Source organism: Sorex fumeus, unplaced genomic scaffold, assembly GCF_029834395.1.
Source record: "Sorex fumeus unplaced genomic scaffold, SorFum_2.1 ptg000131l, whole genome shotgun sequence".
NCBI lineage: Eukaryota > Metazoa > Chordata > Mammalia > Eulipotyphla > Soricidae > Sorex > Sorex fumeus.
The window spans coordinates 32,213,079-32,240,722 of record NW_026606188.1 but is presented as its reverse complement, the minus strand read 5'-3'; the positions used below and the strand labels follow the sequence as shown (position 1 = coordinate 32,240,722).

The 27,644-nt window shown below is 38.8% G+C and overlaps 1 protein-coding gene across 1 annotated transcript in view; it reads right to left on the bottom strand.

Annotated features, from left to right (window-relative positions):
* Positions 1-2,160: 2,160 nt before the first annotated feature.
* Positions 2,161-27,644, bottom strand: part of SLC30A7 (solute carrier family 30 member 7) — an 84,452-nt gene continuing 58,968 nt past the window's right edge. Inside the window, exons 9-11 of the mRNA XM_056139094.1 lie at positions 23,185-23,275; positions 14,158-14,307; positions 2,161-4,706 (exon numbers count right to left, since the gene is read on the bottom strand). Of these exons, the coding sequence (XP_055995069.1) occupies positions 4,659-4,706; positions 14,158-14,307; positions 23,185-23,275 (289 nt within the window). The 3' untranslated portion in view covers positions 2,161-4,658. The remainder of the gene's footprint in view (positions 4,707-14,157; positions 14,308-23,184; positions 23,276-27,644) is intronic.

Here is a 27,644-nt window from a genome sequence, read left to right as displayed (position 1 = left end):
TCTGATTATTCTTTTCAGTCTGCACAAGTCCAACAGTAAAGGTGAGAAATAGATATGGAAAACATTAAAAGATGAGTCCACATAATATATATTAACAAGTTTCCCATAGCAATTTTGTCATTGTGGTAGTTCACTAAAATTTTCTAAGTCTGTCTGTTTAGAGTGCTACAACGTAGGTATCCCTTTTCTTTGTAGAATGACTCACTAAAAGAGTAACATTAAGAAAAAGCATTGTATTCTGCATCTCTTCTAACCATGGTCCTTCATCAAGCAAGCCATTTAAATTCTCTAATAGCATCTTCATCTGTAAAATGAAAGTAAGACATGTCTTCCTTGGGGTATTAGGAAAACCAGAGAGAAAATATTTGAAAATGCTGTCAATCAGAATATCACAGAAAATTCTGTCTAGAAATGTGAGGATTTTAAATGTGACTAACATTAAAAAGGCCACATAATGAACCTGGCTCATATCTACTTAAATAAGAATTCTATTCCATTTTTCTTCTGTATAATTTGTACTTAGGAAATAGTTAAACAGAAACTAAAGATGCCAGAATAAAAAAGATTCATATTTATTTGGCTTTTAAATGGAGGTATACATCTCCTCAAACATTTTTTTGAAATGCAAGTTTTCATTCTATTTTAGTCTGTCTTGATAGTATGGTGGAAATCTGGATCACTATGGTTCTAAGGAATTGAGTCTTGAAACAATCTTCTTCCATTAATAAAGGCTTTATTAATATTTATTAATCTTCCATTAATTAAGGCTCTTCAAAGAATAAAACAACTAACTCTTCGATGAAGTTCTGAATTAGAAAATAATCTGTTTCAAAGATGTTAGAAAAGGCAAAATTTTTTTCAAGGGAATAAATACCTAATGAAATGTTGAAAGTAGCAGTTTAGCATTTTGAATTCTGTTAAGACTTCAATTTTTTTACCCAACTGAATGAAAAGACTTTTTCTGAGTAAAATTTTATGCCCAATTTTGTATGGCACTGAAAATAATTTTAAAAATGCAAAGGCTCTCCCGTGACTAAAAATTACAGTAGGAAGACTGAAAGTACAGTAGGAAGACCTGTGAACTAGGCTGGTTTCTAAAAAAATACAAAAAGTTTTAAAAAATAAGGAAAGTACTCTAAATTGGATTTAGCCTTGGGCAGTGAACATAAAAAAAGTGACTCACAGATGGAAATTATCCAGTGCACAAAGGTCATTTGGTTTGCTTTTGTTTTTAATCAGGAACTGCTTTCCTAAGAGTAAAAATGTTAAAAAAGAAAAAAGTAAAAAAAATGGTATTTTCCATAAAGAATACTATGGAAATAATATGCTAAGCTCCTATTAGATATGAAAAAGTGAGACAATAAAACTCTATAAAGTGCCTATATGTACCAAAAATATAGGTCAGAGGCATCTTCATCACATTTACAGAAAGGCAAAAGACCACACTGGAGAGGCCACACAGAAGAAAGAGAGAGGAAAAAAGAAAACAAAAAAACCTCTAGACTTGGAGTCAGAAGACTTGAATTCTAATCCTGTAATGACAGTTTTCCTGGACTTCAGTTTTCTCATCTCTAAAATGAGAGGTAGAGATGACTTCTAATGACGGACGGTCCTCTTAGGTGTGTATTTCGCATAGGGAATGATATTCTTGTTTTTAAATCCCATTACTCAATGTGGAGGATGCTACCGTATTAATTATCTCCATAAAATGGATTGTTTCATTGTAGATTAAAATGTTAGGGAACTCGAATCAATTGCATTTGAGTCAAAGACTTTAACAAACTGTATCTGAAGTCAGTGAGTTGGCTACTTTACAAATGTGCACAAAACTTACAGTATTTTGTTAACAGGTACATACATGTAGGATCTGAAAAATTCTGAAGCATTCAGGATTCACAGAAACTCTCACTAGTGGTAAAAGCTGTTGCATTTCTTTATATCTCTACAGAAAAGGCTGCAGGGCTGGCACTGAGTGAGGCACACTGAGTCACAAGTCCCCCTGAGAACATCCTTCAGAAAAGGTACACAGGGAGCCAGCCAGCAGAAGGAGAAAGCTAGACATATGTTAGACCCTTCATCTGACAATAATTTAGCTTTAAAAACACAAACTAGCATCAGTATGTTTCTGTTCGGGGGAAGTTTACTTAGTGATGTACACACTCTGAGCATGACAAATCTGTTCTCAAGATACTCTGTTTTTCTAAAAAGTATTAGTAGTTATACTCATGTACAGAATTCTTTTTCTGCAAACGTTTAACCCAGCAATAGGTCAGGATTTATTTTATAACACGAATCAGGTAGTACCTCTCAGTGAAATTACCTTCTTTAGCAATACGTCTATGCTAAGAACACAATATCTATCCTAAAGATGAAGAAACTGCTTTTCTCTTACTAATTTTTTACTGCTGCACTCATTAACATATATAAACATTTAATTAAAGCATGAATGTTGCACAGATCAGGGCAAATGAAATATTCCCATATCAGTACAATTACAGTTTTTCATTTCTTTTTTTGGGCAGTATCAGGAAAAGTGTAAGGTAAATGCTCTATTGCCTAGAGATATTTTTCACCCTATAGTTTGTAAAGATCCACATCCCAAATCCCTGCCTTCTTCTAGAACTATCTATCATCTTCCATTACATGCCCAAATCCACAGAATATCTCACAGTTCTGTCAAGTTTGGTAGTGGTTGCAGAAGCCCAAGTGATGATTTACATATAATGAAAGAACAGCATCATTAACAGGATCTTATTCCCTTTGTAGTTTTCCTCCTAAAATGTCTCAGCAGTTGTTTTAAATACATTCTATGTGGGAATTCTTGCCTGACATTACGTAAAATGTTTTGAAAATACTATTTAATGTTCAAAAAAGGGAACATGGACAAGACAGATTATGGCAATATTCAGTAGTTTAGAAAAGCATGGCAGAAGCAGTCTAGTTTTCCTAATGAAAGCTCGCAAATTGTAGGTTGAATATAGGGGCAAAGTATTCAGACAAAAACAACAGTGATTTCTGTCATGCCAGTGAAAAAATGCTTATTATTTATCCACATTCTAAACAATCATTTCTACCCTACAAAGTTTTCCCAGAACAACTGCAACTATTTTTAGTTAAAAGATAATATACGCTATGACGAAATGAAATACAATGGAAAAATATTTATCCAGATCCATACTTTTCCACCAAACAACAGACTACTTGAGTAGAATGTTCAAAGTCTAATTTCAAATAGCAATTTTATTTTTCAAATACACAAGGACTTGGAAATCGACTTAGTTATTATTTCCTAAGATACCTAGGTGAGGAAGAGTTCTGTATTACCATGTTATCCTAGCAACTGTATAATGCAATACTTGCACAGAAAGACAAATCGAATGACCTGGCATTTGAAAATCAAAAAAGATAAATAGCATCACATCTATTTGTCTTCTCTCACATTGCCTTTCTATTCATTAATAAAAACCATAAGAACAGTAGGGAGGCTTGAAGAAACAGGGCTTAAGGCGCTTGACTTGCCTGCAGCAGACCTGGTTTGAACCCTGGCACCTCATATGGTCCCCCAAGCACCCTCAGGAATGACACCTGAGCACAGAGCCAGAAGAAGTAGCTCTGAGCACTGCCAGCTGTGATCCAAATACCCCCAGGCCCCCTCTACCAAAATTAAAAGCAAGCAGGGCGGGGGAGGTGGGGAGACATTTTTCAAAGACAGAACTTTTAAGAAATCTGAATTTTCGATGTTTTGCATAAGTCAAAACAACTGTGTAAACATATGCATATCCAAATTTTGAAAATAAACTCCACAAAGTCATTTAATGTGATAACTGAATTTGATCTGAAAAGCAAAATAACACCTTTTATTTTTTTGATGCAATAAAACAAAGAGAAAATTTCCACGTAACTAAACCTAGAATGGATGTACACAAAAAAGATAACCTGTATACAAGAATATACAATCTGTATACAAGACAATCTGTATACTGAGAAGTCTCATTTGGACAGATTACAGAAGAGTCATTAAAAAAAAAATCTATGGCCGTTGATGGTACATTTCTAAGCTGGCACATTTTCTGATACAAAGGCACTTGGAAAACCCAATATGGTTTGGTTCTTAAGTTTGCAAGGTACAAACAATTTTACAAACATATGATTATACTGAAGAACGTCAACAACTGTGACATTACATATAAAACATATTTCTATTTCTTTTTCTTAATAACACTGGTTTTGGGGGGATGAGAGCAGTGGTTTCCAGCAGCTTCAGTGAAGACATTCCAGATGACTGGAGGTCCACAATCTGAATTTCTGACTGGCTAGGATGAGGAGTGTGAATGAGGGTATTTGAATTGGGGCTGAGGAGTGGGGAGAGGAAGAATCAAACAAAAGCTATAGGGCAAAACCAGAACCCTCAGAAATCAAAGTGGTTTGAATGGAAGATTACAAAAGACCAGACCAAAAGCTTAGGAGAGATCCTCTTAATTGTGATCCCTTGTCTGTGGACTTCCGACACAGCACCACTGACCCACTCGACCTGGTGAGCTTGGTGCTGAGGAACTGTAGTGATGATTTTTCTGCTGTGGAAAACTGGGTACAATGTTTAAGATTGTACAGTACCAAAAGAGTTCGGTCCACAGAAAAGCATAATTCCTTTTCATTCGTTAAATGGCCGCGAAGTCAATCTGTACATAAAGCTGTCTCACTCCAGCCTGCAAAGTTTTTTTAGAAAAGGAAAATTAGAAAAGTCAACAATAGCAGACTACAGTTCACTTCAGAAAATAGAAAATAAAGTTTACATTTCTGAACAGAGAGATAAAATATACTTTTCTATTGTTTCTGGAAAATCAATCTCCATTTAATACTAAAGCAAGCCATGCTACTAATCAAATATCTTGTTCACATGATATCTGCAAAGATGGGCTACTCATCAATCATTACTCTGAGGACAGCCTAAGTGTTTGACTGCGAAGAGCATGAATTAATCACGACTAAATTCTCCCATAAACAGTCCTTTGTAAATAATCAACGAGCTACTCGTAAGTGTAATCATCTATTGGTTAATTATTTTACAAGATAGTTATATTTCAACCAACCTTTTGCCACCCATCACTTCCCATATCCATTCGTCCAGGTCCCCTCCAGCTTGTTTGTTTATTTATAAATTTATTGCTTTTTGGGTCACACCCGGCGATGCACAGGAGTTACTCCTGGCTCTGTACTCAGTAATCACTCCTGGTGGTGCTCAGGGGACCATATGGGATGCTGGGAATCGAACCCAGGTCGGCTGCATGCAAGGCAAATGCCCTACCGGCTGTGCTATCACTTCAGCTCCAGATTCAAACTTATTTAGACCCAGGCTCCATACTCAGCCTCTGAGGATGAGCATCTGACAGGGACAGGTGATCGTTTCTACTCAAGTATTTCCTCTTGCCCTGGGTTTCAGAAAATATTCACTAAAATCTTTCTAAATCTTTGCTGGCTTACTTCCTCCTTTTGAACCTGAAACACGGAAATAACCACAGGTTCAGTCTCCAGACGCTTGCTTTTCCATACTTGTTCCCTAGATGATGTCAAGTGTGTCTAAATTATATGTAGGCCTATATACAGGGGTGCACCTAGGGGTCACTGGGCCCGTATCCTACAGCTCCCCTGGTTATGCAGGGGAGAACTCCAACACTCGCCCATTTGTATTTTCAGACTGGACTGACTAGCCACTTGGATACTATTAGGACACAGCCAAACTGAACAGCTCCTCTCAGACTTGTTGACTCTGTACCTTCTATAGCCGGATTCCATCCTTAATGTGGAAATTGTAAAACCTGTGACTTTGCTTTCCTTATACTTGATAGCAGAACACATTTGTCCCACATTCAAAATAACACAAACCCAAAATCAGACCACTCTGCATCACCCCGACTACTAGAAGCCTCACAGGAGCTGTCATATTTAACTTTGTGTCTGTTGATCTATTTCATTAGGCTCAAAGCTATAAAAAAACAGAGTGATAGGAACCAATCCCTGCCCCCCAAACACACACCTTCCTATTGCATCTCTGACCTCATGCTCTTCTTTTGTTCACTCTGCTGAGGCATACTAGGCCCTCTGTCTGGAATAATGTCCCTTCAGATGGCCATATGGCATCCCCTCAGACAAGGGTACAGTGACCAGTGTGTTCCTGATCATCAATAAAATATGCATTTAAGTCATTCACCCAGCAAATATTTTACATGCATCGTTTATGTTCTGGGCATGACACTGTCCTTTGGGAATACAAGAGTGAACGAAATAGATTATAACACCCTTGGCCCAACAGAGCTTTTAAGCTACCCAGGCTCAGGAAAGGGCAGAGATGCTCAGGAGAAGTAAAAACAGTATGTCAGATGGTGAGTCATTCGCTATGGGAAAAAAAAATATGCTTAATACCAGAGGTGGCCACTGTACCCTGGACTCCCGATCTTCCTACCCTATTCTCAATTTCCATACTTTCTTTTGTTGTTTTGGGAGCACACCCAGCAGTGCTCAGAGGACCATGTGATGCTATGGATCAAACGGGGTCTCCTGAAGCATGTACTCTGGTCCTTGGAGCCATCTCCCTAGCCCAGCCCCTCCATAACTTTTAGCTTGTTTTATTTATTTATTTTTTTAATATCGGGGCCACACATGGCAGTGCTCAGGACGGATACAAGGCTCTACACACAGGGATCATTCCTGGCCAGGCTTGCAAGAGACCATCTGGGCTACTGAGGCTGGACCCGAGTCAGCCGCAAGCACCCACCAAGCACCCGCCATCTGTACTACCACTTTACTGGTTTTCTTTTAATTTGATTTGGAGATCACATATGCTGGTGCTCAGGACTTTTTCCTGGCTCTGTGCTTAGGGATCATTCCTGGCCGTGCTGGTGATCCAATGAGGGTAGGCACCTGCAAGGCAAGTACCACATCCCTGTTCTATCTCTCTGCTCCCGTCTTTTGATACAACACTTATTTATTGCACTGTTCATTTTATCATCACACCCCCACTGTCACATAATCTCTCCAAGATATGGGGTTAGTCCTTTTTTCATAACCGATTCTCAGAACCTTAGTAATTTCCAGCACTTGAACACAGCAGTGAACAAGAAATGTTTGTTGGAAAAACTAAAATGCTGATACCTTCTTTGAAATAAAAAAGGGCAAAAGAATCAAACCGAATCTCATTTCCCCCTCATTTTAAAATGTTACAGTTAACCCTATGTATCTTGGGATTTTTATGTTCATCTAATATTTGACAATAAACAAATCCTTGATACATGCCACACACACTATTGCAAGGGTCACTCTGAGAAATAATATTATAAACTATGAAAGGCTATTAAAACACATCATTATGATTGATTGCAATCATGTCTGAAGTCAACCCAGCTGGTCCGTATGAGAAAGAAACTTAGAAATTCTTCCAAAAATTTCCTGAATAGCTAATAACATAGAAAACTACTGTTGTCCTCAAAGACATTATCTTAATTTTTCTTTGAATAAAACGAGCACTGAAAGTAAAATGGGCAAAAAGTTGAGTCCCTTTCTGCCCCACTCCCCTAAAATGTTGAGGATAATAAGAAATGAGATAGCCTAAGGCAATAAAAGAGAAAGAGGGGAAAACAAAGAGACTAGGTTAATTGATCTTTGCATAATCATGAGTTAATTACTGGCAGTGATTTCTTTCCCTGAGGGGTGGCAGTCCCTTTACACAAAAGCTCAGTCTAAAGTCTTTTTGCTTTATCTTTCTGTGCTAATGAGGCTAGCTAGACCCATCCCAATCTGTTTTCTTCCTCAAATTTTCTTCAAAGCAGAGAGAAAAGTGGAATTCCCAATGAACCCTGTGGCCAGTCACCTGCCCTCTAAATTCAAACTTGGGGGTTTTGTTTGTTTGTTTGTTTCCCCTGCAGTTTATTCACACCAAACACATGACAAATATCCTAAATCAATACTGATTGATGGCATCGTAATCCACCACTGGGGTGACACCATGAGACAGAGGCTGGCTGAAGGATTGTTCTTACAGTAAGGAATGCCACACCGTTTTCATTATGTTTACATCCTGAGACTAATGCACGAGCCATAATTTAGCCAGCACTTTAAACCAGAAAGATAGATTATTTTGAACACGTGCTCCTATGAAAATAAGTGTCACTGACTTACAAGAGTCTTAATAATACTCATTGTTTTGGAAAGGCAAAGAAAGGAAAGCAAATCAGAAGGAAATTTTTAGAAAAATGAACAGAAATATGGCTATAAGGAATGATTCGTTTGCTTATATTTTCTAATTCTCTGAACATGAACTCTGATGTGTTACTTTCTGACTGAACAGTATTGATCTTCATCAAAATAACACAAAATCTTGAAAAATTGTCTCATGCTTACATGTCTACGTATTAGTGAAACAACGAATGAATAGGAGAAAATGGTAAGAACTGTCTCCTGAATCTCAGTTCCTTCTCCTATAAATTGGGGATGATGATATCACCTATCTCGGGATGGTAGATTAATATGTCAGGAAACACTCAGTGTGTGTGTACATGGTTGACACTCAGCAGGGCTGCTTGCTGTTGCTGCTCTTAGATTTTCACCTCCATCAACCAAACCACACTGGCCCCTCTAGGGGAACTGAGCCATGTTGGTTCTCCCGAGAGTCTCTGCTCATACCCACCTGTTTAGGTGGCCGGTTCTGAAGGGCATCAAGTACACATCATAGGATAAAGAAAATGGAACGAAGAATAAGGATATATTACAAAGCTGGTGAGCACAATCAATGTCAAAGATGAAATGAAATGAAATAAATGGGGAAATAGCTACCTGCCTGGGAAGGGATACATAGATTATCCTCCTGGCTCTAGCAGACTTATGTTTGGGTAAGGGTAACAGTGAGAGAAAGGAAGGTTGACCTCTGGGGAAGCGATGGAGGTAGAGGTTTCTGAAATGGAGAACGTCTATTAGGGCCTGTGAGGAGGCTTTTTGGTTCCTTCCTGGGTATCAGCGTTTATTTCTATTTAGAGGCTAGAGGACAGAGCACAAAACATAGAAGCAGGAAGCTAGGGATTTAGGTCTCTAAAGGCACAACAGAAATTGGCAGAAGAGAAGACAGAGAAATTAAGATAGTTCTATGAAGGAGTAATTAGCGTAAATTAAACTTGTCTTTGGTGCTTTGTGAAACTATCAAGGTATAAATCCCAGGCACATTCTTGATTTTTCTTCAATCATTTTTTGAAACAAAACCACTGAAAATACATTCTAGTTATAAATGTGAGTAGATTATAAAATACCATGATTTTCCAGCTTAAAACAAGATAACAAAGTGATAAACTGCTTTCCTAGTGTCCCACTTTTCCTTCCTGCTCATACACTGCACATTTAAAAAAAAAAAAAGCTTTCTATATCCTCAGTTTCCTCCAAATAATCCAATATTCACCCATGTCTAAAAAGCTACTGCAAGAGCATCCTTCGCCATAAAATCCCTGGCACTACATATGATTCCAGGAGCACCTCCAGGAATGGCCCCTGAACACTGCCTATTTGACAACTTCCTCAAAAAAAATTTTTTTAATTAAATTAATGAAAAAGAAGAAAGGAAAAAATGTTGTTCTTTTTTTGTTTGTAATGCCTACAGAAAACCCTGTATTTTAAAAACTGGGTTAACTTATCTCAAAGGAATCTAAGTACTGAAGAGACTTCCTTAAGTTTAAATGTGCTATTTTGCATTCATGCATAAGAAACAAACTGTTTAGCAGATAAAGATTATTAACAATGAAAAATAAGCACACAACAGACATGCCTAATATATATTTCTAAAGTAGTAACAAGGCTGACAGTCTTGTAAGCGAAACAGCCATAATTCTATCTTTGGATGTTGATCTTTTCCGTTTAAAACTGTTGCATATGGCCAGAGCAATAGTACAGCAGGTAGGGTGTTTGCCTTGCATACTGCCGACCGGGGTTCAATTCCCGGAGTCCCATATGGTTCCCCAGGCATCATTAGGAGTAATTCCTGAGGGCAGAGTCAGGAGTAACCTCTGGGCATTGCTGGGTGTGATCCAAAAAGTAAAATGAAAAAAAATAGTCCCATAACATAAACTATTTTTTTCGGGGGTCACATCCTATAGTACTCAGGGATCACTCCTGGTAGGGCTCAGGAGATGCAACGTGGTACCAGGGATCAAACCTGGATCACTCACAAGCAAGGCAAGTTCTTTATCAACTGTTCTATCATAAACCTTTAAAAATAAAAACATATTACTTAAATTCTCATTAAAAGCAACTACGAAACAATTAATAATTCCATAAAACCAAAATGCATAACTGATTACTGAGAAAACCCTTCTACTGGCCTTTGGGGCTTAAAGTGTTTCAAGTCTTTCTACAAAAAGTACTCCTAAAGCATCCCTACAATGTGATTTCTTTCTAGAAAATTAAGCAATTTGAGTTTTACTACATTTGATAACTAACATAGGTGAACCTGCAGTTTAAAGTAAAAAATAATAATCAAAAGCCTGTTCAATATGATATCATGAAGTGAAAATATTAATGAAATCCCCAGGATGTATCTATAGCATATGAATATATATTCCTATTGCATAGGGAAGAAAGTCAATAAATAACCCATTTCCTATGTCAACTAAACCAAAAAGTCATGAGAACCTGAAATTTATTAAATGCACGGAAAAAAAAGTCAAATTTTAGGGCAACTCCACCCTCACAGCTCTCCCCCTCCCCCTCAATCCCCTTTTTTTGAGAAAAATGTATCTGACCATCTTCAGTATAAGCCTCAAGAGTCCCTGCTCTCTTCAAGGAATGAAATCACTGGCTGGATAAAAAGGCTGAGACTATTTTCAGAGCTTCATATTTTCAAAACCCAAATACAGCTTCCAAAAACCAAAGAAGCAGCTGAATAAACTTTCAACGTCAGGCATTTTAAAAGCCAAGATTTCTAGGGTTACCAGAAGAACTTCCCTCCACCTTCTTCAGTTACAACTTCGGCAGTTCCTATAAGCATAGACCAGCTGCTGGAACATTTCTAACCCTGGAAACTGCATTCCTTTGGAAAGCATGACCAAGTGCCGAAGTCTTCTGAGACTCCAGGGTGCTCTGGAAGGTCAACAGAAGCTCATGGATGGAAGGATCTGATGTAAACTGCGTGAAAATTAAGGCTAAAAAAAGGACAGTAATCTAAACAAAAACAAAAAAGAAAAAGAGAAAAACAAGATTATTGCTACACTATCCCCTAGTCTTAAAATAGAAAGGAGGTGTGAGATTTGAGACATGCTGTGTAAGACTTGTATGCTTCACTATGGAGGTCACTATGATCTAAGTTTCTACACTACAGTGTTTTAGAGCCCTAGCTCTAAAATAAAATGTCTTCAGTAGAGGCTAGAGAAATAGAATAGCAATTAAGACACTTGCATTGCAGGTGGCTAACCCAGTCCCCAAATAAAACAACAACAAAAAATTCTGTAGTAAATAAATGATACCTGTACTTAATAGAATGCGTTGTTTCATACTAGAATAAGCCTTGCTCTCGTTACAATTTAGATTCCCTCCCAGATAATTATATATATTTACATAAATTATATGTGATTTTCCCCAAAGGAACTTAACTATATCTTTCTCTTCATTAAAGAAGAAAGATTATTTAATTTATGCAAAGGTATTCAATTCAACTAAACTGTATACTATAATCTGCTGTTCTTTTCTGAAGATGCGATATTTCTCTGTGTTTCTGTCTCTTTGTTTATATAAATATTTTCTAAGTGTAGGAATGCAAAATCATGGTATTTGTAGGAACTTGCAGACAATGTGATATGCACATCTGAGGATAAAGCAATGCTGCTTAGAGGGGCTTTGTGATTTCAGAGAGAAAGTAACGAATTAAATTGGACTTTTAAATTAGACTAGTATTTTGTCCCACACAGAAAAGTTAAATTGCTTCTAGCAGGAGTCTGAGGTAGCTCGTGGAATGAAGAGAAGTTTGAAAACTTCACAGGGCCACACTAGAAAGGCCTAAGCTCTATCCTGGTGGCAATGAGAAGCCAACAGATCTTTTGTTTTGTTAACTTTTCATTTAAAAAACAAAGTAAAAAGACTAGTGTAGTAAGTACCTATGTTCACCAACTGCTAACATTTTGACCATATATGCTTTAATTTTCTACACTAACTTTATCTGTAATTTTTACTTTTTTGCTGAAATGTTTGAAAAATTAGACAGCCTGCTCCTTCACAACTAAATCTTTCAAAAACTGAACACTTATACAATTATATAAGCAACTATGTAGTCTACATTTAAATTTCCTTGGTTACCCAATACTTTCTTTTGTGACTTTTTTTCAGTCCAAGATTAAATCCATGATCATACAACCATTAAACTGTAAAGTCTCCATTATTCTAGAACAATTCTGCAATGTTCTTTTGTTGTCCATTCATGTCACTAAACCCATGCTAACATGATAAACCCATGTTAACAGTCTTATAGGAATTTCCACAAGCTGCTTTGGTCTAAATGTTAATGATTGGGTTCATGCCAACCACAGCTGACAAGAGTGCCACATGGGTGGCATGAACGCTTCCCAATGTATCATACCAGCAGCCACATGTAAGTTTATGACATTTTTTTCCCTTTTCTTTGTGGAGTTGGGTATTGAACCCAGAGCTTCACAGATGTGAATGTGTGCTCCCTGCTGAGCCACACACCTGGCCCAACACAAACACATACACCCCGATGCTCGGGGGCATGCATGGCTCCATACTCAGGAACTAAGCCTGCTGCTCCCTGAGGAGCCACATGTGGTGCTGAGACTCAAGCCAGCGCCACAGCTGCAGTTACATCATGCAAGTGTCTTAAACTCTGTGTTCTCTCTAGCCCCAACACTGCCTTCTGATTTGTTTTGTTCCTGGACCATACCCGCAGTGCTTACTTGCTGCACTTAGGGATCACTCCTAATGGTACTTGGGGAACCATATATGGTGCAAGGAACTGAACCTGGATGACTGTGTGCAAGGCAAACTTAACCCCGATACTATCTCCCTGTTCCCATTACCAACATTTTCATAAGGCCTCCATCAGAAGGGGCTCGGGGGCTCAGGGCCACACTGGGCAGCACCCACAGCCACTAGGGCTATACCCAGCAGTGCTCATGAGGCCATACAGTGCCAGGGATCAAATCAGGGTCTCACACATGTATTATCCCATGGTGTTATCTATCTGACTCTATAAACATATATTTTAAAGGTATGCTGTCAGTTTTCTCTTTAGATCTATTCAAGGGTATGGAATTCACGGGTTTGACCCATATAAGGTACAACAATCATATGGTTTGGCCCTGGTACATGTTGCCAGCTGCCTGTGGCCTGTCTGTATTGTATGGCCCATGAAAGATGCTATAAATATCCAAATGGACCTTGGCAGATAAACACCCCCATCCTCCTGTGTAATTCTAGAAGCAGTGTCAGTGTCTAGATTATTTTACCCAAGTAGTTCCAGCAGGCTAGACTGGACAGAGAATTTGTTTTCTCTCTCCTTAGAGTGTACTAACACAATGTTTTCATTCTCCCAATATATACAGAAGACTAAAGTTATCACCCTTACTTTGATTATTAGTCCCAATGATGGCACAAGCATTAACTGAAACAATTTGGTTGTAGGCATGCACAGACTAATTCAGGATGCCAAATTCCACTGAAAACAACTCTAATAGCTTACTGTTAAGCTATTAAAACACAGAGAAGCAACAACGGTATTGCTACTTCACAAAAACATTAACACAGTGCTTAGCTTTGATATAAAGCTAATGACAAACCATTATTCTTATTCCAAAGGCTATTTTAGAATTGTTGTTTTCAAACAGCATCTAACATTTCTTGTATAGTACAGGAAAATCGACATTTTCTTCAAGTTCCCATTAGTACAATGATGAGGTAACAAGACTCTTTTCCTTAACAAAATGACTCTTTTCCTTAAGTAAATTAGGGATCTCCCAAATTCAACTCAGGTACTTTCATATTTACTTCATAATGTATCTCACACACACACACACACACACACACACACGTATGTTTAACACATTAAATAGCACAAATTATTAAAATTCGTAGATATATTCCAAGACTTTTTTAAAAGACATGAGAAAAGAGTCATACCTGAGTAAAAATATTATGTGTTTGGCTTAAAATCCATCTGGCATCAGCATCAGGTGCTACTATTAATTTCAAGGTCCCAACATAAACGTCAGAACATAGAGTCCAGAAGTGCTGCTCTTGTAAGTTATAAACTCCTTGCAACTGTTGGACCTAAAATATCAAGGAAACTCATTAACATAATAACCAAGTATAAAGTCCCTCACTACGAAAATTACTACAAAACATATCAATAAACATGGATTCTATTGTCTAGTTTATAAAAGTGACATGTAGGGTATAAATGAGCAAGTAACGATTGGGCAGTCATTATGTGCAAGATTCTATGGCAGGTGTTTAAGGAATATGAATCAACACATATCAGAATTTGGAGGGCACAGAATTTGGAGGGAAATTTACATCAATAAATGCACGTATCTAAAAAATATAGACATGAATGCATGAAGAAACTAGAAAAAGAACAAAATTAACTCAACAAAATGAAAAGGAAGGAAATAACGGGGGGGGGGCGGGGGGTTAGGGGGTGGCAGGGGGAGGAGGGCGGATTTAGGAAATGACTCTGGGCCCCAGAGACCAAGATACTATCTCCTTCCCTAAATCAGAAGATAACAGAATAGGGAGAAATAGTTCTATGTTTTTCTAATGGCGTCTTGAAAGTTTTCAAGACTTAGATTTAAAACCACTACTGGCAAGCAAGATCTCTGATAGCAGTTAAAAAATAGACTATGAAATTAAACAAAACATAAAATGAAAAGGGAAAACAACTACAAATATACAAACAATAGTTTTAAAACCATAAAAGGGAGGCTGGAGAGTGGGCTGGAATGCAAGCTTTGCTTGCAAGGGGTCTGGGTTCAATTCCCAGCACCATCTGGTGCCCAAGAACTGCTGGGAATGACCCTTGAGGATTAGGGTGGGAATCACACCAGAGCCCACCAACTACAGCCAAAATATTTTTAGAAAATATTTACATACATAAAAATTTAAAACACATACATATATAATATAAAATAAAAGAGATTATGAATACTATGTGAATAATATATCAATATGGAATGTACAAACTATTATGACTAAGTATAATTCAAACATTTCTCCCATCCTCGTGCCATCAGTTTCACTGAAGCCAGCATGATCTCTTCTAGTTCAGATTATTATAACAGCTTACTAACTGGTCAAATTTTTGCTTTTCTACGTATTCTCACTAGTAAATGAGATCTTGTTAGAGGAGGTTATAACCTCTCCAATAACTTCCCATTCTGCTCTAGGAGAAAGGAAGGAAGGCTCCCACAAGTGACGCCCGGAGGCCCAGGTCCCACGACGTCCCTGGAACCTTATTCACCTCAACTCTAAATTTTCTTTCCCTTACTCCCCTTCCTTAGCCACAGCCAAACCCCACATTCTCTGGAAATTTCGCCAGGCAGACTGATTTCAAGGCATGGTAATTCCCTCCACTGTAGTGACCTTTCATCTATACTTTTGTTTGATTTACTTGGGTGTTTGCTGAAATGTCTTATTCTCAGCAGGTCCTTCTCCTATTCCTTTCTACAATGACAATATTTCCCTTTTGACATTTTTCCACTTTGTTTCTTAACAGATGATATCCCATATTGCATTATTTATATCATTGATACTGTTTTTTACCTATCTCATCTGGCAGAACTTGGGCTCAGTAAGGGCCATGATTTCTTTTAGGTTTCGTTTTTATGCTTTGCATCTTAAGGACTTAGAACAGTGCCTGAATCAAGTAAATATTCAGTAAATAGTGCAATAACTGAATATATATTTTCCATCTGTATCTCTAGATAAATCATTTTGTCTAGGCTTTCCGTTTTTTAAAAATTTAATATATATTTTAAAATGTAGACAAAAGGATATATTGCTGGAAGTACAGAAAACATCATAATACAAGGGGGGGAAATGTAAGGGTTGGAGAGATAGCCTAGTCAGTAAAGTGCCTGCCTTGCAATGGTTTGATCCTTGGCACCCCACATGGTCCTCTGAGACCTGTCAGGAGTGATCTCTGAGTACAGAGCGAGGAGTAAGCCCTGAGAACAGATGGGTGTGGCCGCCAATTGTATTTTTTAATTAAAGAAATATTACAAATGCTAGTAAAAGCTCGTGTTCCTGAAGTCCCAGTCCCAGAGGGTAAACTTTCACAGGAACATATAAGTACCTGTTAGTTTTTCTAGAAAATAGGAATGTTACCTCATAAGAAATTGTCTTGACTTATAACCGAATATAGTTAGTCATTAGCTAATTTTTCTTACAAATTGCTAAGTTAAATCATAATAAAAATTAGTTAATGACTTGCTATGATAAATTAAAAAATTATGCTACAAATATACCATAACTAGGTGTATTAGCTTCAGAGGAAAAGTTATTAGAAATTCTATTTTACTTTTCAAATAATGAAGTAAAGATCAATAAAAGCTTTATAATAACGTGACGTATTCGATATGCCAAACATAGTAACAACAAGTCTCACGATGGAGACGTTACTGGGACTGCTAGATCAAATCGATGAACAACGGGAGGACCGTGATGATGTGATGTAATAATTTGATAAAGTTCAACACCAACTTATGATTAGGAAAAATCATGCTTAGGAGGACACATCTAAGTTAATAAAGTTATATAAAAAACATGGCAAATCACGGCCATTATTCAGTATTCAGTATTTAAAATACATGTAAATAAACCCCAAAGATAAAAGATTTAACATAAAGAAAACAAATCTTTCTCACAATAGCAGTTTATAAAGAGAAAAAAGTCACTCTATGAATGGGTTAATTACCTACAATATTACATTCGTAGGAAATATAAATATTTCATTGTTCAGATGACCAAAATATATTTCTCATACATATTTGATTTTTATCCATAATTTCTGGCTCACAGTTCTTAAACTACTGACATTTTCTAAGTGTTGAGCACTTATGGTATAAAGTTGGGCCTTTAGGTAACTCAACAAGCTGGAGTACATGCTTTGCATACAACAAGCTGAAGTACATGCTTTGCATGCAAGACACCTTGATTTGATCCCAGGTACTTTTATCTGGTCCCTAAGTATGTTAAAAATGATTCCTGAGAATTGATCCCGGAGCAGCCCCTGAGAACCACTGGGTGAGACTCCACATCTTCCCAAAACAATTAAAAAATTAAGGTGTCAAAGTTCACTTTTGGAAAAAAAGCTGACGAGTGGGGTGGTTTCTGGGGAACCAACAGGATTGCAGGGTGGGACTTTAAACCTATGCCTTGACTTCCAAGGAGGGAGAAGAACTAAAGATTGAATTCAGTTGCTAATGGCTAGCCTTTTATCATGCCTAAGTAATAAAGTCTTCTTAACTGAAACCCAAGCACTAAAATTTATAAGTCTATAAGTGTACTTCACGGTGTTTCACTAATAAAAAAAATGATAAAAAATAAATAAAAAAATGAAAAATAAAATAAAATTTTTTTTTAAAAAAAAAGCTCTGAAAGGGCCTGGAGTAATAGTACAGTGGGTAGGGCCTTTGCCTTGCACTTGGCTGACCCGAGTTCCATTCCCAGCATCCCACATGGTCCCCGGAGTACCTCCAGGAGTAATTCCTGAGTGCAGAGCCAGGAGTAACCCCTGTGCACCGCTGGGTGTGACCCAAAAAGAAAAGAAAAGGCTCTAAAAGGAAGGGCTTCAGACAGCTTCCAGGATGGGGAAACAGAGAGCTTTCATGCACAACCTTGGCTGACCCACAAGCTCTACAAGACATCCCCTTTGTGAACAAATTCTAATCAAATTCTAATAAAGTGATAATCTAGGGTTTCCTGGCTTCTCTGAATTGCTCTACCAAATTTAACAAACCCAATGAGCGTGTCCTGAGAACCACGGATCTATAGCCTAGAAGTTTTCAAACATTTTACACTCAAGGACTGGTATAAATGGGAGAACTATTTCACAGATTGCTAGGCAGGAAAAACAACAATGGTTTATAATAGTATTTTTATATTAACTTACAAATAAAAGATTACAGAAACTGAAAATGTTAGCCATATGTTAAGTAAGTGACAATAATTTTCTTGAGGCCAACAGTAAATTTCTGCAAAACCACTTTTCTGAGGACAGACAGTTGAAGCACAGGAAAACGTCTGGGCTAGAGGCCAGCACTAGAAGAGTGCTGAGGAGAGATTCCTGGAGACTCAGATCTGCAGCCCTTTAGTTAGAAGCAAAGGTAACTGTCTGGGCTCGCAGCTACCATCTAAATTGGGAGAATCTGATGCTATGTTCAGTGGAAGGCATCCACTGAAATGAGTTAAATTCTCAGACACCTAGTAAATTGTTGATATGGAGAGGTAAACACATTCCCCTGGGAAATGGCTGCAGGGAACCCAACACACTCACTTCTCAGAACTGGTTAGGGAGCTGGATGATGTCACAGAGAAGAGAGAAGACGGCTGAAAGAAAAGCTAGAAGTCTGCACCAAATTCACAGTAAGAGCATTTTAGATTCAGAGATTCTGTGATTTTTAAGCAACCTATTTGGAATCTTAAGAAAAGAAGCTGAACTTACAAATTTATCTAACATATTTATTTTAATCAGGCTTTTCTGAATGTAGGCATTATTTCCTATAAATTCCCTATTACCTGAGGGGAAGTTTGATACAATACCCACTTGCACCCTATTTAAAAATTGCTTTTACTGAGGAAAGAGATCCAAGTAGACAGTTTCTTCCTCTTTTATGTCTCTGATAACATAGTGGTTTCAATCTGATGCCCCTCGAAATTTTTCCACATGGTGCCCTCATAGAGTATTCTACAGTTAGTAAAACAATAACATAAGTAGATTTTTCTATCTCTACCTTAGAAACTGCAAGTTGCATCTTTCTGAAAGAATAAACTAAGGGATAATTCCTATAGAAACTGACTTTCATATTTTAAAATGTGGGGAGGCGAGAGAAAACAAGGGCTACAGCACCAAGAACTGTAGGGTATGGCCCTGAAGGCCTTGAACACTGAGGGGTTTGGCCCAGTTAATCCCAAGCACCCTGGCCCTGAGCAGCTTCCCATTCTAGGCCCACTAATTGAACTATTTGCCTGGTTCCTGAGCAGGACTTGAGAGTGACCTGCCGCAGCCCCAAGGAAAGTATAATTATAGATGAAAAATCTGTTTTTCCTATTCTAAGAGTATAGCATTTATAGAAGAAACATGAGCTCAAAGTCGGATTTATGCAAATTAGTGTTCTGACTCCTTGTCTTTTTCGACCTCACTTGCCATACTAATATTTGGCAATGGATTAGTTCCTCCTACTCCGCCTCCAGCTCTGATATTAAATGTTCTGGTTTTCCTGCTCCCTTACTAATCACTCCCTTCCTTGAACTCTCCTCTAGGGCTCAAAATCTGGACTTGAAAGCAGATTTGAAAAAACAGAGCTTAGTTCTCCCTAGGGCTGGAGCGATAGCACAGCGGGTAGGGCATTTGCCTTGCACGCAGCCAACCCAGATTCGATTCCTCCCTCCCTCTCAGAGAGCCCGGCAAGCTACTGAGAATATCCCATCTGCACGGCAGAGCCTGGCAAGCTCCACATGGGGTATTCAATATGCCAAAAACAGTAACAAGAAGTCTCACAATGGAGATGTTACTTGTGCCCACTGGATCAAATCAAAGAACAAAGGAAGGATAGTGCTATAGTGTTACTTCTCCTAGGTTATCAATCTTATCCAACCCTAATGCTACAAATGCCATTCTTCTACTTTTGTCTTAAAAACTCCTTCTACAGACTGGGGCGATAGCACAGCGGGTAGGGCATTTGCCTTTCATGCGGCTGACCCAGGGTTCAATTACCATATGGTCCCCAGAGCACTGCCAGGAGTAATTCCTGAGTGCATGAGTCAGGAGAAACCCCTGAGCATCGCCAAGTGCAACCCAAAAATTAAAAAAAAAAAAACAAACAAACCCTCCTTCTAGTCCTAATCTGTTCCTTTAATACCATATTTTCATACTCAACCATTCAACTAAAGTGCTGTCATTTCCCCAGAGGGTAACAGAAATTTCTATTTTAACATTGCCAGAATCTAATTTGAGGTAATTTCCTACTCTCAAACTTGTATCAACAGTCTTAGTCTCAGAATGACATTTGTATAACTTTTCCCCCCTATACTAATATAACCCACTAAAAACATTTAACCCAAATGCCGTCGATTCTCAGCCTTTTGGCTAAGATCAAGTGTAGCGCTGTAGCACTGTTGTCCCATTGTTCACTGATTTGCTTGAGCAGGCGCCAGTAACATCTCCATTGTGAGACTTGCTGTTACTGTTTTTGGCAGCTTGCCAGGCTCTGCCGTGCAGGTGGGATACTCTCAGTAGCTTGCCACCTCTCCGAGAGGGACAGAGGAATTGAACCTGAGTCGGCCGCATGCAAGGCAAATGCACTAACCGCTGTGCTATCGCTCCAGCCCATCAAGTGTAGTATCTGTTCTTCCTGGTTCTTACTGGTACCTACTTATCTCCATCTTACTGCTGTGGCTCTGGTCAAACTACCATTGTTTTCATTGCAAGGGAGCAAAATCTGCCACCCTAAATGTGTCTCAAGCATGAGCATCATTTGTTAGGTTTGTAATTTTTAATAAATAGCAGAAATTGGTAAAGCTCTGAGAACTTAGTTGGAGTTGTTTTTTGTTTGTCTTGGTGTCATACCTGGTGGATTTAGGTGCTACTCCCACCCAGCTTCATGCTTGGTGCTCATTCTTAGCAGTGCTCAGGCACTATGACATGCTGGGGTTCAAATCTCGGTCTCCTATGTGCAAGCATACAGCAGACACTCTAGCCAGTTGAGCTCTCTAGGAACCCTGAGGGTGAATCATTTTAAAGAGACACGGTTTGCTTGTAAGTCAGAAACGCCCCATTTGTAGGGGTGTCTCCCCGCCACACTGAAGAGACAATCAAATCTCCTTATCGCTTAGTAAACGAGATGACAAGTTTAAAGTTCAATCTAACGTATATTTTCACTGTCTTTCGTTGCACCCTTCACAAATGACCTCCTTACCCATAATCACATATCCTAATATCTAGTACTTTAACTGAAATTTAACTTGAGGAAGCTTGAGCCAATTCAATGAGTTAGTCATTTTCTCCATTTTATCTGTTTTACTTTTTTGGCATTGTTTCTGTTAAGAGTACAAACAGGTAGAGCCAAAACAATAATACAGCAGGTAGGGCACTTGCCTTGCACGTGGCCAACCTGGGTTCAAACCCCAGCATCCCATATGGTCCCCTGAGCCTGCCAGGAGTGAACCCTGAACACGAAGGCATAAGTAAGCCCTTAGAACCACTGGTCGTGCCTCTCGTAAAACAAAACAAAACAGAAAAACAGAAAGTTTGGGCCAGAGAGATAGTGCAGAGGTCAAGTCTTGCCTTACACAAGCAGCTGAGCCTAGTCAAACCCTGGCACTGCATAAGATCTCTTGAGCACTGCCAGGAGTGATTCCTGAGCACAGATCCAGGAGTAAGACATGACCATAAAAACAAAAAACAAAATCAAAGAATACATAAGGGTAGAGGGAAAATTCTTCACTTAAACCACTCTTAGATGACAACAGTCTAATTTGTGTTGCTTTAACTCTCCCTAAAATTCAATGCCTTCTGCTGTAATAGCAAGCAGGATAATCTGGTAGTAACAAATTTTATGACGTCTCTAACCAAAAGCTACCCAATGCTTCGCACTGAATTAGAATGAAATATAAAGTTCTCAGCATGACCAAAACCTCAGTGGTCCCTGACATTCTTTCCAAGCCTTTCGGCCAATCTCCTCTATATTTATTATTTATTATGCTTCAGCCACAGTGGTTTTTTTTTCCTTTTTTTTTTCAAACACTCTAAATTAGTTCCAGTTACGGAAATCTTGCATTGGCATGATCCTTTTCCTGGAACATGTTTCTCAGAATTTTCATATGTTCGTTCAGATTTATCATCAAGGTTTTAACTTTCTTAATTATGACTTTTGTAGTAAATCCAATGGCCATCCATTGACCCTTTCAGAACCAAGACACTGTCTAATTTGCTTTTCATTACATCAATAGTATCTTATGAGATTAACTGGCACAAAAATAGAAGATTAAAAATACATGTTGATAAAGTAACAAAATAGGAGACTAACAAGAATAGCCGAGATAAATACCAAGAGCTTTACTCCATGGCTTGGAGGCCAGCCGCACACTCTAGGGGTAAAGGCAGCTCAGATAGAGAAGGGAGCACCAAATAAAGGGTGTTGGGAAGATCCACCAAGGATGGGAAATGCATGCTGAAAGTAGACTATGGACCGAACATGACTGCCACTCAATGCCTCTTTTGCAAACCACAACACCCAAAAGGAGAAAGAGAACAAAAGGGAGTGCCCTGCCACAGAGGCAGGGTGGGATGGGAGGATGGGGGGTGGAAGGGATACTGGTATTAGTGTTGGTGGAGAATGGGTACTGGTGGAGGGATGGGTACTCGATCATTGTATAACTGAAACCCAAGCACAAAAATTTGTAAGTCTACAACTGTACCTCATGGTGTTTCACTAATAAAAATTTAAAAAGAAAAAAAAATACATGTTGAGGGGCTGGAGTGATAGCACAGTGGGTAGGGCATTTGCCTTGCACACAGCCGAACCGGGTTCGATTCACAGCATCCCATATGGTCCCCTGAGCTACCGCCAGGAGTAATTCCTGAGTGCAGAGCCAGGCCCTGTGCATGGCCAGGTGTGACCCAAAAAAGCCAAAAAAAAAAAATGTTGAATAAATGCAGAGATCATCTGTACTTATATTTTGAAATAACTGCTCAAGTTCTAGGTCAGGACACTTTAAAGCACTTTCATTTCTTTTTATTTTTTTTTAGTAAAGCTGAACATTTTTCAATGATTTTATTCTTGTTTGTATAAGTGGCAGTAATGGTCAGCATTTAATCTTGGAAGAGATACTCAAGTATACACACACACTACCAACTCTGTGAAAGTTAAAAAAACCGACAAGTTTGGAACCAACAAAGCTCAGTAGTTTGGAAGCTTTAAAACTTACCCTCTGATAGCACTGAGGCAAATGATTTTCCAACATGGGAGGAGTTCTCTGCATTAATATTTCAACTGATTCTTTTAAAAGAGGAATAACACTAACAAAAAGAAAAACAACAAATAAAAATCACATTCTGTGACAGTCCCATCTTGAGAGACAATCATAGTATACATCTCTGCAGCAGAATATAGTAAAAATTAATAAAATATTATAGGTCAAATAATCTAGTTATTGCTCTACATTTTTCATAGGATCAATAAATAATCTAATGCAAAATAATTAGAAAAATGTATCAACGTTTGAAAGACTGAAATTAAAAATTCTAGTAGTATCTAAACACAGGAATAATTGAATTGTTAATTAGAATATGACTTAAATGGTCAGATAGTTCCAAGTTAATTCTTAAAGTGTATCATGGCTAGAGCGATAGCACAGCGGATAGGGCGTTTGCCTTGCACACAGCCCAACTGTTCGACCTGAGTTCGATTCCTCCGCCCATCTCGGAGAGCCCAGCAAGCTACTGAGAGTATCTCACCCACACAGCAAAGCCTGGTAAGCTACCCATGACGTATTCGATATGCAAAACACAGTAACAACAAGTCTCACAATGTTACTGGGCCCACTTGAGCAAATCAATGAGCAACGGGAGGACAGTGACAGTGATCATGGCCAACTGACCTATAACATTTAATAAATATTTACTTATATTTTTTTCTGAATACTATCTTTAAGAAAAATACAAAAGTAGTACATTAATACATCTGAATGCTATTTTTCCAATCTGATATATCAGCTGTATTTTATTATTTACAAGAGAGAGGATTAGATATAACCACAGATCTAATAAATCAATGTCTCTGTGGGATAGAGTCCAAAAATTTGTATGCTATGATGTACTTGGTCTTCGACCAGTATTAAGAAATTATGCTTTAGGCGATTTGAACAGTTGTATGTACATAACAGAACAGTGTAATGAATAGTGAGAGTGACTATATGCAACAGTGCTATAAATTAGTCATATATTATATGTCAAACTCACCTGAGAGTCTTACCTGTTTTCACTTTTGGCATATTGAGCTAGAACATTGAGGAACTCAGGAGCCCCAGGCCCCCACATTAAAACAAACAAACAAACAAAACAAACAAACATCTTGTCTTGTATACAAACTGATTCAATCCTGGCACCACAAGCAGTCCCCATGACCAGGGTTTATTGCTGAGCACAGAGCCAGGAATATCCCCTAAATACTGTTGGGTAAGGCCCCAAAGCACATCTCCTCCCCCAAAAAACCTCATTTTTTGGTGATTCAATTGAATCAGCGTCGTTAAATCGGGCAGTAAGATATTGCTATTCTAGCTAAAGCAGGTTGAAAGGAATCATCAGAAATAGTTTCATTCAGCTGAAAACCTCCACAACTCAACCGCCACCATGCTCACAGATGCTCTTCCCACGCTCAGGCCAAGTCTCACCCACCAGTAAATCCCCAGAAAACCCAGGTATGCGGGACTTTGTGACTGAGAACTCTGGGTTCAATGGATCCAGAAACGGAGATCCTCTGCCTGTATCCCCTATCTCCAGCAACTCAGCAGTCACATCCATAAGCTACCTCTGGCTGGTGTCAGATAATCTTGTCATTGGCCACCATCCAGAGTAGCATGTCTTTCTCTCCTGGAAGGGAGCATAGCATGACACTCACCATAACCATGCCACCAGACCCCACGCCAGGCTGTTTCACGAGGGCTGCTCCAAAAGGGGTTGGGTCCCCGCCCCAAGGGACCTAGCCCCGGCATCCAAAAACCTCCAGAACTCAACGGCAATGCTCACAGCCACTCTCCACACAGTCAGGCCAATCCTCATCCATGAGTGAATCTATTCCTGGACCTCGGGGTCTCGACAACTCATACCTCACATCACCCATACACCAAGAGTACCGCACCATATTTGATGGGGTTCAAAGTAGGAGGCAACCAATCTTAGAGGGAAATATTTTTCCATATATATATATATATATATATGCGTACAAGGCTCAACCTTTAACAACATGTTAATGATCTCTTATAGAAGCGCTTAATGTGCCCTCTGTGAAATACAACAGTCTTCATACTCTTTTCTCTAAGGAAATTTTTTTTGTAGCATTTTCAGTGGTTTTTCATAACAAACAATACAAAATATATTATTTTGATTCTGCTTTGGGGCAGGGGTTGGGGTTTAGGATTGGAACATCCAAAGTATGGTGGTGGGAAGGTGTAATGGTGGTGTGATTGGTGTTTAAATATTAAATGTAAAAAAATATTATGAACAACTTTATAGAATAAAAAAATTTTTAAAAAATAGTGTCACTAGACTTAACAGCTTAAGCCAACCATGTGCTCTTTTAAACTTATAGAATCTCAGTATTTCCAAAGAAAAACCTTCCTGATTATACCATTAGAAAACAAAAACAAAAGGAACATACAACACCTTTCAAGAAAGGTCTAATAGGAAGAGTAAAAGTGAAGTTACCTGAGAGGATTAGTGGTATTTCTGAAAGACGTTAAGAGAAAGAAAAGATACTAACAAAAAACCAGATAAACAGGCAATTCTTGTCCCATTCATTATTATACTCCTATGAAGATCTTATACAGTGCTGATCTGTGAGTTCCTCCCAGTAACACTTGCTGGTTAAGTGAATGACAGATACACAGATATTAATGTTTTAGAATCTAAATAGGATGAGTCCACAGGGGAAAAATTAGGAGAATATTCTGTCTGTTTGTCTCTCTCTCTCTCTGTTTTGGTGGCAGGATGATTGGTGGGGCGAGGTTTGGGTCACACCCAGTGGGCCCAGAACTGACTCCTGGCTCTGTGCTCAGGAATCCTGGTGGGGCTGGGGGGACTTTATGTGTTGTCATAAGGTTACACACTTTCCGCAGCTATTGTCGAAGTGCTCACTGGGGGTTGTAGTGCACTTAGTTGCAGTGCTGACACCTGAGTTGCAGTGCTAGAGGTGTGCAGGAGATTGCGGTGTTCTTTTAGCACATAGGATCAGCGCCAACTCACTGCCTCATGCCTGCCTGCTCTACCAAAGACATCCCGGACCCATAAATTTTATTTCGTTATTTAAGAGTCAAAAATAACCAGATGCCTCTCTTAATTTCTTCTCCCTTAAAACTGCCACATTTGGGCAGGGACACAACCCCTCAATTTCTAGTATATTCCTGCATGGCACCAAGCATAGTCCAGAAAAGCTCTAGAGGCTCCTCAGCACCACCAGGTGTGGCCCAGTTGGTCCCTGCTCATCACTGGCTGGGGTGGTCCTGATGGTCCCTGGCATTGCGGGGTGCTCATAGCAATACATCCTTAGTTCCCTGCACTGAACTGCCCAGCCAAATTAGTCCAAGACCCTCTGAGCACCACAAGGGAAACCTGAAGCTCTAAACCCCGAAATTCTCATGAGTTTAAAGTTTAACATCTAAGGTAATCAATCTTCCTTCCTCCTTCCCTTCCTTCCTCCTCTCCCTCCTTTCTTCTCTCCCTCCCTTCATCTCTTTCTCCCTACCATACCTGGTGGTGTTCAGGGTTTAATCTTGTCTCTGTGCCCAGGGATCATTTGTGATTGAGGCTCAGGCATCATGAAGGATTTGGAGGACTGAATCCAAGTTAACTGTAATGCAAGTCAAGTGCCCTATCACACTGCACTATCTCTCTGGCCCTCCAAAATACTTCTTGACTCCAACCGCTCTTCTTTATTCTAACACACATGTCTACAACAATCTCTGTGGCTTCACTTCCATTATCAACATTTGCTTAAATCCACTGGACAGGCAGCTTCAAATACATCCCAATACCTCTGCCTCCTTAGTATTCAAGATCTCATGTCACTCCCCACCCTTGAGCATGAGTTCTATCTAGTGAGAGTAGCTGCTGTTCATTGCTCCAGCAAAAGTGATGAGATGTCCCTGCAAAGATCGGGCTAAAAGAGGAACTACCACCTCATTCTGATTACCATCTCTCTTACTCTCTTGTATCATTCACAGAAGCTCTATTGTGAGCTCAATGTACAGTAATTCAAATGTAGAAACTCAAGTGGCCAGGAACTAAGGGATTCACCTCTTAAGGTAAGATAAGATTCTACCCAACAGCCTCAAAGAAATTCAATACTGTTAATCACTTCAGTGATGGTGGAAATGAATTCCCCTTCAGTGAACCATGGAGTGACTATAACACTGGCTGACACCTTCACTGCCTACTTGTGAAAGAGCATTCCACAAATCCCAATTAGCTATGCCTAGATAATTGAACCAAGATACACCATAAGGTAAAAATGTGAATTAGCATTATTTCAGCTACTAAGTTTCATATGCACCCAAAGATCATTAAATACAACTATGATCTATAAAGCTATTTAAGTAATCTAAACATCAGAAATGGCTGTATACTTCTCCACTGAAAAATCTACTTTCTACTACTGGGCTGGAGAGATAGC